Source organism: Opisthocomus hoazin, chromosome 6 (genome assembly GCF_030867145.1).
Source record: "Opisthocomus hoazin isolate bOpiHoa1 chromosome 6, bOpiHoa1.hap1, whole genome shotgun sequence".
NCBI lineage: Eukaryota > Metazoa > Chordata > Aves > Opisthocomiformes > Opisthocomidae > Opisthocomus > Opisthocomus hoazin.
The window spans coordinates 78,022,876-78,041,733 of NC_134419.1; the positions used below are offsets into that span (position 1 = coordinate 78,022,876).

Genomic DNA, 18,858 nt, shown 5'->3' on the forward strand with positions numbered 1-18,858 from the left:
CTTGGGAAGGAAAGTCTTGTCTTTAATTTGAAAAAACCATTCAGACTAAGAATATCAATGTAGCCTTGTTAGCCACCTGCAACTTCAACTACAATATAAATTTGATTTTTTTCTTTTTAGTATTGTGATGATTTTGATCCGTAGTACTCATCAAAGCAGGTGAGCTCTCGCTACCCGCTGACTTGCTGGCAACACGTGTCCCTCCGCCTTCGCAGCCATATGTGCCAGCAGCTGAGCAGAAGATCCCTTGAGACTTCCAGTCTGATTTTGAACAGAGCCAGGTGGTTCCCATAGGCACATGGAAGTGGGAATGTTGTTGGTTTGTTTTTTTTTTCCAGCTCTTCCATGGGAATTAGTACTTCAGTGCAATAAGAATGCCCAAGCAATGGTAAGCCACTGCTTTTCAAAGCAGGAGCCACCGCTCCTCTGGTATTATTCTATTACGATGACTTTATTTCTCTGCGAGCGAGTGCCTGATAGAAGTGTAATTGTACGGTGTGATGGATGCTGGCGGAGCACCACAGCGACAGATGCATGCTGAAACTGTGCGAAAATTTTTGCAGCCAAAGCAAAACTGGCAAAGATTTGACTTTCCGCCAGCTTCGCTTGCGGGTGCACAATATCTGAGGGTTTAACTGCAATGTTTACAGGCCTGAAAAGCAGTTCTAGGCATGGTTCTTGTCAGCAGTGGAGAGCAGATAACATCTCTTCTTTTGTTGACTTGTGCCGCCCCTCAAGTCACAGAATCACAGAATAGTAGGGGTTGGAAGGGACCTCTGTGGGTCACCCAGTCCAACCCTCCTGCTGAAGCAGGGTCACCCACAGCAGGCTGCACAGGACCTTGTCCAGGTGGGTCTGGAATATCTCCAGAGAAGGAGACTCCACAACCTCCCTGGGCAGCCTGTGCCAGGGCTCCGTCACCCTCAGAGGGAAGAAGTCTTAGAAACCCTCTTTTATTTTTCCCCCACCCCGCTCTGCCCTCATGGTACTTTTAGTCAAATGCTTGAGCAGGATGGAGAAGCCCTCTGCTCTGATGCCTTTGAGAGAGCAGAGCTGCTTAAAGTATCGGGCGCTTTAATCCTGAAACTTTATTTTTTTACATAAATAGCGTAGAAGTCACCTCTTGTACCTGCTCATCCCCTCTTCAGAAATGCTTTTTTTTCTCCACGAGAATCTCTTGCATCACAGGACAGCCATCAAGCATGACTTCTAAAACCATATTGTAAAGGAAAACCACACTATAAAAAAATTGTTCTGCCAGCTGCAGAGGGAAGGAGCAAGGGAGCCGAAGGTGCTGGCCACAGTTTTGCACGGTGCGCTTCTCCTGAGCCGTGTGCATGAAGCGTGATTTTACACAATATCTTCTGTCCCAAGGTCACATTGACCTCCTCGCTGCCCCTTGGGGGGACGGGAAGGGAGCTCCCCGCTTTTGTGCAGTTCTACAGTTATGGGTCTTTGTGTGCACATTAAATACTAATTAAACTGGGCATAGGGATGGTATTGGCCATAAATGATCATCTCTAAAGCCCACTGTTTGGCATTTGCTGGGGCAAAATGACAGTCTGGCATAGTGGGTGGGAAAGCAGATGGCCACACCTGCTCAAGGTGTGGCTTTGCCGTTTGCTCTTGACAGTAATCAAGGGTCTATAAATAGCCTGAAACAGCATTTGGTGATATATCTACAAATTAGTAACTTATGGGTACTGGGCTCCTGTGCTGCCCTGTCTGCCATCCCAACCACGAACGAACGTCCTGAGCAACGGCAGCATGGAAAGGGGTCAGTGCTGCTGCGGTTGGGAGGTTTGATGTGAAGGTGACTGACTGCAAGCGAGTTTGTCCCAGCATTCACGCTCCTGTTGATAAGTGGGAATCTGCAAGCCTGCCCACCGTCACTGGGGCAGCGCGTAGGGACCTGCAGGAGAAGATCCCTGGGCAGAGAAAGGACAGCAGCAAGAACCGCAGGACGAAATGAAGCACCAATACCTTGGTGACCATTTCTTATCATCTCCAGAGTTCCTGGGGTTTGCACTGTTTCTGCCCCTTGAGATCCCAAATTACACACAGAACCGAAACAAGGTCTCTGGTCTTCCAACTCAGAGACCCAAAGGGCAAATCAGAAACGCATTCGCAGGTGCCGAGGTTGGTGCACACCTGCACAGAGCCATGGCAGTCACCGCGGGTTGGTCCTGCGGTCCAGCAAATCCAGAAAGTGGGAATGTGGGCAGCAGTCCTCTTGGAATGGTGGTGGTACGGAGAGAAGGAACACTTCCAGGAGTTGGTTTTCATGGTGATCTCTCCAAGGAACAGTGGAGCCATAAGGCACACAGAATCACAGAATGGTCGGGGTTGGAAGGGATCTCTGTGGGTCATCTGGTCCAACCCCCTGCCGAAGCAGGGTCACCCAGAGCAGGCTGCACAGGACCGCGTCCAGGCGGGTCTGGAATATCTCCAGAGAAGGAGACTCCACAACCTCCCTGGGCAGCCTGTTCCAGTGGACATAAGGCACATGAGGCCCATTCCTACGGTACGGTGCACCGTAGGTGCACCAGGCACTTCGGGTCACATCTACTCGGAGGTGTTTAGGCAGCGCGTGTACCAACAGAAATGTAAAAGTAATACACTAGCAGAAAGATACAATTAAATTGCTTTGAAGACACGATGTGCTATTTTCTTAGTTGAACGATACACACAGCTTTGATTTGTGTGGAAATGATCAGCCATGACTGTCCACATGAAATAGTCATTTTTCCTCTACACCCTCTTTTCAGTGGTATCCTTAAAAGAGAATGACATCTTTTGGTGCATTTTCAATGGGTCTTTCCTGTTGTTTCTTTCTGGAATATCTGGCATGGTCATAGAAATATATGATGATGATAGAAGCAATGTTCAGAAAAACGATGAGTAGCATGATCCAATATGAATATCCATAAGTGTGTTCAGATTTGGTATGTGTCGTCAGAAAAGAAAAACATCCATGGGCCAATTTTTCAGACAGCTCATTTTCTTCTATATTCACAGGAAAAAGTATCATGGCTATAAGTGTGAAGATTCCTAGAAAATATAAATACAAATATTAGAGGTGAAACTGCAGTGCTGTTTATGTAGCTACTTGTAAACAGTCTACTTAAATCGGTTAGAGTACCTGGACTAGGACAAAGATTAACCTAATATTTTCCATTAGTAAAATATGAGGCTATTTAAAGAATTTTTGTCCCATCTAATAGTGCCTGCCAGGTGTTTTGACATTGGCAGCTGTATCTTCTGGTAAAATTAATGGATTCCCACTGACTGTTCTTAAATAAGGCCATTTAATGTGATTTTTTTTTTTTTTTCCACTGAATTTATTGCTGATGAGTAAAATATTCCCCCCTTGGGTGATGTGCAGAACGCCTATTTGATATGAGCCCAAATTCATGGGGTGTGCACTATTACAACTGGATAAAACCCTGAGCAACCCGGTCTGCGTTCAGGGTTGACCCAGCTTGGCTCGAGAGCTTAGACTTAGAGACCTCATGTTCTTTCCAACCCAAATTATTCCATTGACTCTGTGATAAGTCAAAATGAGATGTCTTATTAGATCTTATTAGATCTGTATCTATTTCCTTAGCCTTCTGAATATAAGTGGAGTTGGGTTACTCTGACATTTAGCTAAACAATGTTTTTACAGCTCTGCTTTCATAGTGCGAAGGGAGGTATAATCTCGGAACACTAGGGGTAATATTCCTATTCCTTCCCTCTAGGTACAATATCCTACACACGTTCCCACTGAAACAGGTTCAGTTTCTTTCGGGAGGACACTGGACTTTCAGCACATCTGGTAAGAGAATTGGGAATGTTTGAGATACACATCAAATGATGCATGATTTTTTCATAAAAATATGCCCATGGCAAAATAGACTTCTAGGTCATAGCACCTTTCCACCAAGGTCTGATTTTGGCAAAGGCTGCTCGCAGAGCGTGGCCCCAGGGCAGGACACTGCTCAAGGGAAGGCAAGCTCCTGCTCCACCAGCAGAGCATCTTTGGACCTGAAGAGCTTTTGAAGGGCAAAACGCCCATACTGGAGTACTCTGTAATCAGATGTCTTTAAAGAAAGTTTTTCCAGTGCAAACTTCTTGTTAGAGGGACGCATAATGCTCTTGAGACAAAGTGAGTGTGAGAGCTGGAGCCATTCCTACAGCAAGATGTAGAGGGTAGCAAGGTGCGTTAGGAGCAGCCAGGCTCAAGCCCACCAGGTGACCGAGGGATTACACCTTCAGGGAGCTGTCTGACAGAGTCCACCCCTCTACCAGCTCAGTGTCACTACCGGTTTTTCTGCTTAGGGAATGTTAAAATTTCTTCTGTTCTGTGAAAGTGTTTTTTTTAGAGGAGGAAACAAACTTTGCCATGACTCAGTCCTCCCAACTGCTGCCTCCCCCTGCTAATACTGTTGTGGATGTATTTATTCAAGACATTTTTCGGAAACAAAGATAGAATCTATCCTTTAGATTAGACTTTGGAGGCCTAATTTGGTATGTAGGTGACCCAGCAACAAATATGCTACAAATACCATAAAATAGTGACGTAAGGTCTTGAAGAGGTTACAAATTGCACTGTAGTCGCATCCAGGGCATACTTTTCTGTGACTGTTTCATTCTGTATTTGCCAGCTTAGTCTGTTCTTCTTGATGTCCACTGTGCATGAAATGATGCTACGCCTGCTGAGGCTTTTTCATTTCCATTTTTGCTGCCGTTGAATCCAGCCTCCTACTGATCAATGGTGCCACTTCAAGTAAATAATACTGTTTTACCAGTCCTTAAATGTTGGTTTTCAGGTATCCCAGCAGACATGCTTAGAAAACAAAACCAACAGAATACTTTTCCAAGTGTTTCCTTTTACAGATACATATTTTTTAATTTTGGAATCGAAGAGAACACAGCGTTCATCCATATAGTGGGCAGAAAGTGGTCAGCACAGGACGCGCTACTCACCACATAAGGAATTCCAGGTGTAGACTCCAATGGGTCCTAAGAACGTCTGGTAGGGATTACTGACAGCATTAGTGCAGGTGAACCCAGAACTCAGCAGGGAGCTCAGCAAACTGAGAACCAAAATCACAATGATCGCGGTGATGGTGCTCTTCGCCCCGGTGGAGTTCAGGTTATCTGCAACTGAAACAGAGCGGCTCAGCACTGACAATCAGCCTTCCCAGCACAGTCCCATGGGCTCGGACGACCTGATGGCTTACTGACAGGGTTGTAATTAAAAGCTAATAACCAGAGATTTGGCTGATCTGTAGAGATCTGGCTGTACCAGGAACAGTTTGGACACAACACGTGAACCCAAAGCCCAAATGGGATGAAGGTGCATTAGTCTGAAATAAGTGCCTGTCTGCTGATCCTGCAGGCACACAAACTTCCCAGGCATTGGGTTGGGTAGTAAACTTCTCTTTCTTAATACTTCTGTAAATATTTCCTCTTGACATGGCCAGAAAGAAATTTTATGCCTACATCGGATCAGAAAACTAGGTGTTCCCCTGCCCATCGCTCCTGAGATGTCTGGCAACTTCTGCAGCTACCTGACTTGAAACTTGGCTCCAGTTGTAGGTTATTTCTTTTTAATATAGCAGCATCCCCTCAGGAGGAATAAATCTGACAAAGGGAACAGCTTCTCCAAGTCCAGTAAAGCAGTTTAGGTTGGAAGGGTCAGGTGCATTTGTGGGACAAATGTAACGGAGCATGGTCATTCACAGACAGATGAGACATGGTTGAGCTGGTGTTCATATCCTGACTAGATCTGTCTTTTGCCATGTCCTGCAGAAAAAAAATTGGTGGAGGCAGTACCTGTTCCCTTCTTTTAAGAGAAAGGACCAGCTCCTGCCTCCTTGTCACCGAGAGGACTGGGTGCATGGCGTGCAGTGGCTCCCAAGGGGCTGCGCTTCGTGCTCAGGGGTGGTGGCCCTGGCCTCGGCAAGGGGACAAACATGGGCTCCCGAGCTGCTGGCTCAGCCCTGCCCTCGGGCTCCAGCGCTCAGCGTCTCCGCTCCTGAGGCCACAGGTCAAGGAGCCGTGCATCTTAACATCGAGCATCCTGGCATGGCTCCTTTTTGCCCCAGCCTGCTGCAGTTGGTACTCACCGATCATTGCCTGGTGTAGCTGCTGTAGCTATGTGCATGCTGGCCCTCTACACATGGCACATATAACCCACCCCTCCAGGACTGTAATCAGTTTTATTGGTTTTGCCTAAATCCTTCTAGTTATTTGATATGTTGCTGTTCATAAGAGACTCAAAGGTGAATGCAATATACTCAAAGTGTAATTGCAGTCTAGTTGCGTTGAAATATATTATTTTCCTCCTTTCAGTTTAAAGATTGAAAAGGTAACTAGAATGTGCCTGTGGCTGCCTTACCCTATAACAAATACGAGAACAATATTTTCAAGCTCTGTTCAAATGGGTGTTGTGATAGACAGCCGTTTGTAGGAAAACTTCTTTCTGTGCTGCTTTTAATACAATGCCATTGCTGCAAAGTATTCAGTTAGTGCATAAACTGGAGAAATCACAGCAGAAAAAACAGTAAAAACCCCCTAAAAAGAAAATAAACATTCATAATAAAAAGAAGAGCTATTGGAAATAAATGAAAAGGAGGACTTCTCTTTCATTTTACATGTTCCCGGTAGAAGTTAATTTCTGTTTGAGGAAATGGCAGGTAAGGATGTGTTATGGAAATCAGCTGCAAATTGCAGCAATTCTCCTGGAAGCATAGGAAAGACAGGCGACATCACTCCACGAAATGGCAGTGAGCACACGCCGGTGGCACCGTGCCCGCACGCTGAAGCCACCCTACTGCTTGGGCGCTGCTGACTGCAAGCAATAGGTCTGGAGCCGAATCAGACAGGTTTGTGTAATTTCCCTCCGGTAGCCTCACTTAATTTTATCACTTGGAACATCCCCAGCTGACCGGCTACCCCTATTGCACCCCCTAATTGATCTTGTTTATCTCTGCGGTCCACGGTTTAGGGGATGTAATTTTGTCAGACCCTGCCTGTTGTAAGGGTCTTGTGCAACAGCACAAGACTAAAGGGTTTTAATCAAATGCTGGGTTTGTGGCAGCAGATTTTTTTTTTTTCTCAGTAAAGCTGTCTGTTGAAACTGGAGGAATCTACAGTAGCGGATCTACTTGAATGGAATTGATAGTAACCTACAGACAGATAACCGCTGCATCAGCGTAAAATAACCTAACTGCAGAGTGAAAGCAGAGGTGTGGGCCTTTGCCAGGTCTCTCCTTATTTTTTGGTATCTCTTTTTTTTCATTTTTAATTCTTGTGTGGTCGGATAGAATTTCCCAAATTTTTACCGACCTGGGTGTGAATGATGTCTAGCTGACATCCAGGAGGTCTTTGCTAAGCACTGCTTATCTGGCAGCTTTTTACGAGGTCTGTGATCACTTATCACACATAGTGAATTGCTCATTTTAAAAAAAAAAAAAGAAATTAAAAAAAAAACCCCAGAGTAGAGTTCAACCCAGCTTTCTACTTTTCGGGACATCCCATAGCACACCTAGAAACTGATGATAACATTAATGACATTCCAGCAATTTTCAAGCATTTTTCATGTATTTTAAAAGTTAGAAAGTTAATCGATCCCTCTCTGCTACAGCAAATGTCAGAGACTTCCTCGTGTGCGGTTGGCCTTGCTGGCTGCGGTAGTCAGATCTACCCCGAGTTTACCGGGCTCTCGGGGCGTGCCTCTTCCTGCACCTTGCTCACAATTTTCACCTGTTCGCCTTGGAAACAAGCAAAGCTGTAAACAAGCTCTTTTACAGATTATTACATTCCTAGGCGGTTCCTTTCCAGGACAAATCATTAGAACAGCTGATGGAGACTCTAAGGACTTAAGCTATTTAATAACTTGTACATTCTGCCAGATCATTCTGCTCATCCCCAGTGCCTCTGAAGTAGCTGTATTGATTTCTTGCTCTATTAAGGTCAGTCGTGGTGGTCTCTTAAAGAGGCTGCCCTGGCTCGGCAGCTCACGCACTGTACACTCGCTGAAACCGAGCTCCTTTGTGTGCCTTCTTTATGCTCAGAAATCTCTTTTAATGTCGTGGTTTCCAGAAGAAGTAGTTACGGTCTTTGTAAAGGCTGTTGATAATCTGCTTTTGTATCGTCATTAATAAAATTCATCCTGGGCTATTGCTAACAAGTAATCTATATCCGCAAGCTACCATCTTTCATTTACTCTTTCGTGATTTCCATTCTCCTTTGCTCACACCCAAATATGACGATGTGGAGAAACACACTCGGGGTGCACAGCAGAGCTCCCCCCCAAGCTGGGGGCACACTTGCTGAGCGACAAATCGTGCTGAGATGTCAAAGGATGTTTATAACTCTTCTTGCTGGTACCTGAAGTGTTAGGGTGGGGAAAGAACAGCACTTCATTTCTGCACGGCACAGGCAATCCATTTGCTTAAGGATGTAATCAAATGCAAGACATCTACTGTCTTAGGAGGACCCGACTATCTGAATTTAGAAATAGTATGTATGTGATTCTGTGAAGTATTTTTCTTATTTCAAGGATGTATGGAATCATACTTAATGTAAAAAGTGACAATCATGCCTAGTATAGAGCCTAAGAATTAATTTAAAATCAGTTCATTTCATCTTGGATATATGCCCAGCTGAACTAGTGAGGGATGCAGGCAAATCCGTATTTAGACTATTCACAATGCATGACTTTCTTTTAGCAGCTGTTGAAAGCAACCAGCAACTCCTGAAGCTCGCTCGTTTTGCTCATCCCTAAATGGCTGATACTTGAGAATTGAGACAACATTTTTTAAATTATAAGCACAAACATCTAAATCTGGTAGGGGGAAGACCACCACCACCACCAAAATGCACGCAGACAATGCAAAGAACTGAATTCCTCTACTGATGCAAGTGTTCGGTGAGTGCTTGTCATTAATTGTAATTAAAATCTATCCGAAGGTAGGGCCCCGGCCCTGGGATGGGGTTGCGTTAGCTGCCGTGCAGACAAGGGCAAGACACATGTTCTGAATTCCCACCGGACTGCCTCCTCACCCTGCAATCAGCTCTCCATGGGTGGACTCCTGGTTTCACACGGAGCCCTATAAAAATCAGCAAGACTCTGCCTGCATGGCACGAGGTTTGGGACTTGAGCCAGCTGGCATGGGGAGATACAACCATACATAAGCTATTCTTAGAAATGCATATTTACTCTTCTAAACATTACTCCGATTATTCTGGTACAACTGTAGATGAACTGGTTTGAATGACTTGTGATTTTGGATTTGTTATAAGGGCCTCCATAAATGCCATATGCTCTGCCGGGAGCACTGCTGTGCTCAGGTTTTTCATCGCAATATAAATGTTATCATGTGAACTGGCTTACGTGATACAGCTTTGCCACAGTGGTAATTTGGGTGACTTTGGGTACAATTTCTGTACTAAATTAAGGTGGGCAAGAGCCAGGAGACGGGAACCATGTGGAGGCCTAGGTCTGCTGTGCTCTGCCTTGGGGGCTTCTCTGTGATGGGACAGCTTACAACAGCCCACCAAAAAAGAGAGATTCTTAAAGTACATCTCATGTTTCGGAATTGTTTGGCTTATACTTCCCAATTTTCATCAGGTTTCTGTTGATTGACTTTTTTCACCTTCACACGTGTACGTCGGCGTTACTGCTTTGAACCCAGTGAGACAGCAAGATGCATAAAATGAGTAGAAATCCCCGATCCTTGCAACAGCTTTCAGGCTTCTCTACCCCTGGGCTTGGTGAATGCTTTTCTTTGCATCAGTAGAGATACTCATGCATAGAGTTAAGTAAATCTTTGCTGAACTGTGTGAAATCAGTATCGAGTCTGTAGTTCATACTCGGTATGCAGAATTTCTTGTTTCTGTTTCGCTTTTTCTCCTATGCTGCTTCTCTTTCGTATCCATTGCGTATCAACATAAGACACAGTTCAATCTCAATCTACTGGATGTTTGCTGAAATGTTATTCTAATAACCTTCTTTCCAAAGCTCATCTCAGAGTTCTTTTGGAAAGTCATGATGATGAGGAGTCACCTGAAAACCACACACTGAGTGGGGGAAGAAGGGCCTTATAAAAGATGACAAGCTACGTTGTAATCCATACTTCAGTCTAGCATAGAAAAAGAGACATGAGCATGCATAAGGTTTGAAAATACTAACCAGATGGGTAAGTTTGATAACAGTACTTAAAAAAGGAACGGTGTACTCTTAAAGGAAGAAACCCAAGGAATACTGTCATGAATGTGTAGGTCCAGCGCACGTACAAACACCACATCTGTCTAAATCATTGCTCTACATGTTCTGCTCTTTTGCCTTCCGCAGCCTCATAAAACCTTCTTTGGTAAAGATGATGCTAATCTGATAGTAGGTGGCAAAATATTTGAAATGAAAAAATTAACAGAATTTAAAAAAAAAAAATCCTGGAAGGTGAATGAGGTTTGTAATCCCTTAATGATAATTGAGTGTTGCTTTTCTGTTCCTCACTGAAAGCTTCTGAAAATTAAAATGAATTTTACATGCAGTTCCTATTTGGTATTTTTTCCTTGTTCCAAGGTGTAGGCTAAGATCACAGGTAATTAGAAGAAGTTGCTATTGGCATTTCTGTGTGGTTTTGGGGGTCTTATTTTATACCTCTTAAATCCCCAGACTGGTTTACAGCTATTCTTGTTCTCCCTCACGGTATTAGAGTGGCAGATGAATAAAAGAACGAGCCGCGGTTCCTACGTCCATCACCTGCACCAGCAAGCAGACGCCATCCGTTTCCAGGCGTAACACCACTCACCTTGGAACGTCATCTGGGAAACCTGCAGTCCCGGATCGACGAGCTGTTCGCAGGTACCGCTGAAAAGGCCGTAGGTGAGGCTCACCGTGACGTTGGAGTTCGTGTCGGAAAAGCGAACCTCGCTACTCATCCAGTGCTGAGTCGCCAGCACGACGCAAATCACCACGAAAGAGCAAACGCAGGTGAAAAAAGCGGATGCGAACATGGCTGTTTTTTTTCTGGACGGCATTTTGTCAGCCAGAGGCTTTCCCACCGCTTCAGGGTATTTTCTTCTCGTTAGTCCTGCTTAGCATGAGGCTGTTTCCTCCTCCTCGGTATCTGGGATCTGCTCGCTGTGCTAGCAGAAAGTTATCCTGGTAAACTTTAAGCAAACAGCAGTGGTAATAAAAATGTAAAATAATTGAACTTTGGTCTGGAGAGAAGGCGTTGCCATAGTTACACCACCAGCAGCCTGGCACGGGCCGGGAGGAGTCACCGGAGGGTGATTTGTGGTGGCCCTGCCGACCCGTAGCCTTTCCGACCATGGCTCTGGAGATGTCCTCCGGAGCCCGACGTCTGCGGGGCCGGGCTTCCCCGCTTGCCTGCCTGCAGCCTCAGAGACTTGTTTTACTACCTGAGCAAATTTTCTGGCCTTTTCCTCCTGAAAGGCTGATAACCAGGCTCGGAAGAATTTTTGCTAAATCTGTATCTAACCTGTATCCAACGTGTTATGGTAAAGAGCGATAAAATGTTCCTTCTCTGTTCGAATTCCCAGCTTGCTGAACAGCTACCCAGCGATCTCTTCTGAGACCTCTGCTAAATTCTTCATGCTTTTTGTGAAAACACCGGGTTGGTCTCGGCTTTTGGGGGTAAAGAGATTCTGTCTACTCTCAGTACATTATTTTCTAAGGGAAAGCTATAATTCTTCATTAAATTGCATGTATTTTCGTGCAATAACTCCTTCCCTTTTTTTTTTTTTACCTTTCTTTTGACAGGGAGGAAACAAATACCTGAAAAGGGGATTCATTTCAATGAAGTAGTGGATATGTAAAGGGAGCAATACCGCAGAATCTGTTTGGGACTATAAAGCAAGAGAATATATTCTCTTGCTCTCTCCAGATTGACCTAAACAAAGACAAAAGACAGTGACGTGATATCAAATAGAATATGCATTGCTTAATAATAAGACTGAAGCCAAATTTCTAGAATTTGAGGGAAACAAGGCATCAGGGTCCCCATTTTGTTTGTGTGCAATCTGAAATCTAATTTAATAGTTCATTGTCAGGATAAAATAACAGAGATTCGATTAGTTTTTATTTCTATTAATTATAACGTCGTTATTCTGTGTAACACCAAACCCATGCTTCTGGATCATCCAGGGGTTGTTTAATTAATCTTTGGAAAGCAGTCTGTTATGACAGTGCTGCTAAATTAACCCGTTGAGCTGCCTTCCTGAGGCTCGGCTGGTGTGTACTGTCAAGACGGTGAGAGATGGAAGTTTTATGAATTTGAAATGGCAAAGAATTTCTTGGGAGGAGAAAATACCTGTTCTGTAACGCAGTGTTATTGTACTGTAGTTGTTCTAGTCTTGTGGTTTCTCGATTCAAAACCTCGAGGCAGTAATCGCATTTGAAATCAATGTATTTTATTCCTGGTCTTTTACATTATATGGCCTGGTGTATTTTTTTTCCAAATTATATGGGGCTTTGATGATACTTTTGATGGCATTGCTTTGAAGAGTTTGTGTATTTTATTCATAAACAGTTTATACGCTTCAAGCGTGTAGTTAACACACGCAGCGTAGCGGAAATGCGTCAGTATACAATTTCAGCCCTGCAGAGCAAAGGGAAGATTTCCAGCCCTGCAAAAGAAAGAAGAACCAAGAGACCCGCCTCTCATTTTCTGTCCAGCATGTCAGTTGAATTTTAACCATAGCAATACGGGTAAACTTTATTAGACTGATTCACCTCCACAGGTTTATTAATCCAACAGCTCTATTCGCCATTTAGTTGCATGCAAAGGGCGTAGTCGAAGTATTTGTAGTCCAGGGATATTTTTTAATAAATCGAAGCAAAAATCTGCCAGGCTGCCATCAGACTGTGCTGTTAGCTGTGCCACTTCTTCCCTATGAAATACGTTTAAAAATAGATATATTAAAGAATTGATATTTGTCTTGGTAGTAACTTCGAGGGAATAAATTTTCAGCTGTTGCTCAGTGGTCCTCCTTCGGCAGACTTGAGAGAACCAAATTTAAATGAGCATCCACACCTTTAAAAACGCTAAATAACAGAGACTAAGAGCTGTAGTGGACAGTCAGAAGTTCCTTTCTAAGCAACCTTATTGAATTATATTTAGTTTTCAGTGACTCAGCTCAAATTTTTGTGGCTCAAATCGTTGAAACTCTCCTGTGCCCAGGAGAATTGCTCTGTAAATGAGACCATAATTTGCCTTTTTCTGCTCTGTCACCTTGAATTTAATCTGTTCTCTGCCAATGGTACAATTCCTTATGTCTTTTTTTCTTGCAGCTACCTAAAAAAGCATCATATAACTTGCAATGAAAATTGTAGTTTGACACGATACACCTCATCACTTGAGAGAAAAGGGGTGGGTTTCCTCCGACTCAGGGAAAACATTTCCTCCCAGCAGCTTACCAACTCTGCCCCCACTAGTACAGACTGAGCCCTGCACAACGGTCAAACAGAAAAATCAGAGTAATTGGTTATGAACCAGATGGACACCAGAGAGATTTGGAATCCTTCATTACATAAAATTACCAATCGCCCTGTATTTTTCAAGGTAAAGCATGTGACTGTTTTGCTTCTGTTTATGTACAAGTTAGTTTGCTTTAAGCAACCAGATACCTAAAAATATGTAATGAAAGCTTTTATTTGCAAACATTTCTTATACATTTATTTTTCTACGTTAGAAACACATTTGTGGGCGTGAAAAAAGAAGCACACAGCAGTTTGTTGCTTTGCCCACAGCTCCGGACAGATGCCATCTTCATCTCCCAAGGGATGCAGTATCCCGAGGGATGCCATCATCATCTCCCGAGGGATGCCATCATCATCTCCCAAGGGATGCCATCATCATCTCCCGAGGGATGCCGTCATCTCCCAAGGGATGCCATCATCATCTCCCAAGGGATGCACTGTCCCGAGGGATGCCATCATCATCTCCCAAGGGATGCACTGTCCTGAGGGATGCCATTATCATCTCCCGAGGGATGCACTGTCCCAAGGGATGCCATTATCATCTCCCGAGGGATGCACTGTCCCGAGGGATGCCATCATCATCTCCCAAGGGATGCCATCATCATCTCCCAAGGGATGCCATCATCATCTCCTGAGGGATGCCGTCATCTCCCAAGGGATGCCATCATCATCTCCCAAGGGATGCACTGTCCCGAGGGATGCCATCATCATCTCCCAAGGGATGCACTGTCCTGAGGGATGCCATTATCATCTCCCAAGGGATGCACTGTCCCGAGGGATGCCATTATCATCTCCCGAGGGATGCACTGTCCCGAGGGATGCACTGTCCCAAGGGATGCCATCATCTCCTGAGGGATGGGATCTCCAGGCTGCGGCAGGCAGGGTTCACGGGCTCGCTCGCAGGTATTTGTGCTCAGCCACGCACAGCAGCAGCCGGGGATATTCAAGGTGAAGCCACTGCAAATTATTTTCTGTTCTGCTGCAACCACAATGTTTAGTGACGGTTACTGGTGGTTTAAAAACATCCATATTTAGTTAAATCTTTCATTTTAAAAATCATCTTGACAAGTGGCAAGACGATTTAGCAGTGTGGTTGGCTGGCTGTTGTGCTGATGTTTGTGATTATCTTTGGACACCACCTTTATGGTACACCCTTGTATATCACACAAAGCTTTCATATCCTTTTATTTTTTGTTTTCCACATCTAATTGTAGAGGAGCTCAGCATCTGGGATGGCAAGATCCATGAGCTGCGCTTGGCCCCGAAAGGAGCCGATAAGTCTCCACGCAGGGCAGACGCATGCGCACTGCAGGACCAGGCCACGCATTCCCAACCTTGCCTCAACCTCTTCTGAGGTGGATGAAGTGGAATTGAAACAAATTATTACGAATGTACTATAGAATGCTAAAAACGAGATTGATTTTTTTCTCTGGTCGCTTTGCAGCCAGCATTCTGAGAGATGACAGAAAAAGGGATTTGTTTATGCCTTTTGGACTGGGTGAGGGAAATCAGATAAAGGATCATGAATTTTATTGTAGCTGGAGATGAAAAATTTGAAGCTCAACTGAACTGCAAAATTACTGCGACAACTGTTTGGGAAAGTGAGAGGGATGCGATCACAACAATTTTTGTGTACCCATACCTCGTGCGGTGGATTTGTGCTATTCCATCTCCTGATTTCATTCTTCACTTGCTTCTGACCTTTTTTTACAGCACTACTGAAAAAGACTCAAACCCATTTTAAATGTTGTTTGGATTTCTTCCCAGAAAGTGACTAAATCTCAGCTGAGAACTCCATCACCAGACAGTTATCGATTCCTGAGCTCGGACGCTGGAGCGTATTGGTAAGTATTGGGGTGACAGCCGGAATATCATGTTGCCACCAGCCACCCCGGAGCAGCAGCCTTCCACACCAGCACTCAGCAGGAACAGTGATGCTCATTTCTACCTGGAAAGAAAAAGAAAAAGGCAGAAAATCCCCAAACCACCATGCTGGCAGCAATGAGAATGCAATGAGAAAAATCCTAATTAAAACGCTTGCCTGCTGCAAGAGCGTTCCTCAGTTGTACCGTCCGAGTAAGCACGCCAGTGTCTGTTCTGGTATCTTATACAATCACAGCATCATTAAGGTTGGAAAAGACCTCTAAGATCATCAGGTCCAACTGTTCACCCAACACCACCATGCCTGCTAACCCATGCCCTGAAGTGCCACATCTACACGTTTTTTGAACACCTCCAGGGATGGTGACTCCACCACTGCCCTGGGCAGCCTGTTAACTCCTGAGGAACAACCTGTGCTCCTCCAGAGAGTACAACTGTGTTTTGTGCTCAGACACCTGAAGAGATGATGGCCGAAAATGGCCGGGCTTGGTAGAGGAGGAAAAGCCACATTCGGCATCACCTCCGCTTGCCGTGAGCGCTCCTTCCAAGCAGGACCACCGCTTGCCTTGTGTGGAGGCTGCAGGAGCAGCCCTTGAAATTGCCTTTTCTTGAAGATTTTGAGATGAAGAAATAACCAGCATTAAGCTTTGATAGGGATTTAATTTTTCTGTTGGAAAGTTCATCTCATAAACCTTCTCGCGCAACACATGCCAAGGCAGGTGAAGGAGAGCCGTACCTTGGTGGAGCGTCTGACTTCTCCCTTGTCCCGTCTCTCTCCATTTCCAAGTTGTAAAAGGTTTTGGGGAGTTAAACAGAACAGCATGGGCCATTCTGGTAAAACAAGAGATTTTTAAAATAAGGTTTTGAAGGCATAGCGATGTTTTCCATTTTTCTTTGACCCCGCAGGTCAGCGACCGCAGTTAAAACAGCTGAGCTCCACTGAAGCCTCCAAGGTATCCGGGGGCATCTTTTTTCCATATCCCAAAAGACGACTTGCAAAACTTCAGAATAATGTGTTTAGGCATTAAATAGCTTCTGTCATTCGTGACTGAGTAGTGCAAGTTGAATGGTCAAGTACAGTTTGTAGAAGAGTGGGGGGAAAAAAGCCCTCTAGCCTTGTAAGGAGCAGAAAATACGGCCTTTGCAATCATTTCAATTTAATAAAATGTGGCATTGAAGCTGCATCAAGGTTTGTGATGTTGAGAACAAACCCTGGAGATGGAGATGGAGAGAAGAGCTGGCAGGGCACGCTGTCATTTACTGCAATTTCTGTAACAATTATAAAGATATGTAGTCTTGAATACTTAAACATATTCCCAGATACTCGTAGTTTTAGAGTCCAAACGTAAAAATCTTAGACAAATACCCCTTTGAAGTCATTAAATTAGCTACCGCTGGGATGTTACATATTCTCCTGCTTTTGCCCAATTATCTGTACTTTAAAGTGTTTTTCCTGTAGTTTTTAGGCTGGGATACACTTGCTGTTACAGAAATCACGTGTCTGCATCTGCCCTTTGCTCCGCTGCCTCTGATTCTCCGACTTCCTCAGCCCGTTTACAATGTGTATTCCAGCACACCAGTAAAGAGGCGGATGGCCCGTGGGCATTATTGGTTTTGCTTTTACAGGCGTGGTGCTGAAGGAAGGAAACATCATTTTATCTTGGTCGGTGCTATCAGGCTCACTGTCATGCTGGAATACCTGAAATAGATGCTTGGTGTGCAAATATTATTTATTTCCTCTGATCTGTTTCTTGAGCTTGCAGCAGAGAAGAAATTTTTTGTCACAGGGAGCAGCAAAGTGGCTGTAATTGCTCACGGGGACGTTCTTCCACCGGCACAACGTTACCCCCACAGTGCGAAACAAGGGATGCAGGTGCTGGGTCCTGCCAGAACCCGCCGGAGGTCCTGCAGCTCCTCCAGCAAACTGGGAGCAAGGGTGAGACGGCTGCCAAAGAGCTGACATTTCTGAGAACGTATTTGAGGTGTGATGGGAAGAGGGGAAGAGACAGATGACCAGTGGACTGTGAGACGGACAAAGAAAAGCCGCTGTTGCAGCTCTGTCGGGCCAAACACACCAACATCTACCCATTATTATTTTTGCTACAGCACTTCAGGCTTCCAATTTCTTAAATTTGTTTTCTGATGAAGCGAGTAAGCTCTGTTAATGTAGCTAAATAGCCTTGAACCCCATAGCATCTTCGTTTCTCATCCTCTCCCCTTCCTCAACAGCGTAAATACGCTTCAGACCTTGTCTGGAGAGAACTGAAAATGGGTTTAAAGAGGCCCCGTTCTTCAGATCCCCAGCTCCTAGACGTTGTGGAGTGCTAATGTGGTTTTCTGGAGAAAACACAATGTCAGAGAACATCATACTGTGTTGTTTTTCTCTAGCCAGCAACTGAAGATACATCCAGCCATGGACTTACCCGCTCCTGTTGGCTCCGGCTCACCGGCGTGTCCCGAGACACGTCACGGCGTAAAACTGGGCTCAGGAGTGTCCGGAATGGGACTGCAAGAACGTGGAGCTGGGACCGCTCATGAGGATGAGCCAGGCCAAATTCCCACCATGCTGCGTCGACAGCGATGCTTGGCACTCGAGTACAGGATGAAGGAACAAGAAAGGTTGGATGAAGCCGATTTTACAGCTTTATTTTGCAATCGTACAATTTATTTAGATATTCCCCTGATCTACAGGCAATCTCTTTCCCCCTAATCATGTATTAATGACTATAATGTGCATTTCCTTTGGTTCTTTAATGCACAGCTTCGGCTTTGCATTTCTGTCTCACGACTAATTAATTTTGGAACCACGGTATAATAGTACTTTTAATTTCTGCGCTAATAGAACATGTGGTAATTTTATCCGACATGTATAATAATTCCCTTTATTTTGTTGCTTGGATAGAAGCAGTCATTTAAACGAATACCCAAATTCTTGCAAACGGTTCCTGGTGAGAAAATCGCTGACTTGCAGTCATTTGATCTGCAAACATGGTCGTTAAACCCAAACGCCTGCCTGGTACGTGCCCCCTCGCACCGCCAGGTCTGCTGAAATATTTTAACGTTCTCCTGAACTGCTGTTTCCTAGTCAACACGATGCCAAAGGGACATCATTAGGCTACGATCAAGTTTGCTGTAGAAGACAGAAATACTCACAAATATTCTAATGTCTTGTTGTGGTGGTCTTTTCCTCCAGTCCCTAATTGTCTGACATCCTCTGCTACACTTACAATAAATACAGTGTGCCCAGATATGGGGTTTTGAAAGTAATATCTACGCGAGGCCCTCCTTGAGGAGAGACATCTCGGGCGGGGAGACTCGTCTCGGTGTGCGGGAGGTGGGATCCCAGGGACTGGAGACAAAAGCAAGCAAGATGCGCCTTCAGACTCCCCGCTTCTCACCTCTCCATCAAGAATCCCCTCCTCCCTGCCCTACTTTCCAGCCCAATGTTTCTGTTCTGGGTTTCACCGTCTTGTTTCGCC

The 18,858-nt window shown here is 44.8% G+C and overlaps 1 protein-coding gene across 1 annotated transcript; it reads right to left on the reverse strand.

The window, feature by feature from the left end:
* Positions 1–1,548: 1,548 nt before the first annotated feature.
* CLRN3 (clarin 3) lies at positions 1,549–11,147 on the reverse strand. The gene is made up of 3 exons (XM_009943907.2): positions 10,806–11,147; positions 4,969–5,148; positions 1,549–3,051 (listed from the first exon to the last, which is right to left on the reverse strand). The coding sequence occupies exons 1-3, from the start codon at positions 11,032–11,034 to the stop codon at positions 2,777–2,779; spliced, it is 684 nt and encodes a 227-aa protein (XP_009942209.2). The 5' UTR covers positions 11,035–11,147; the 3' UTR covers positions 1,549–2,776.
* Positions 11,148–18,858: the final 7,711 nt, after the last annotated feature.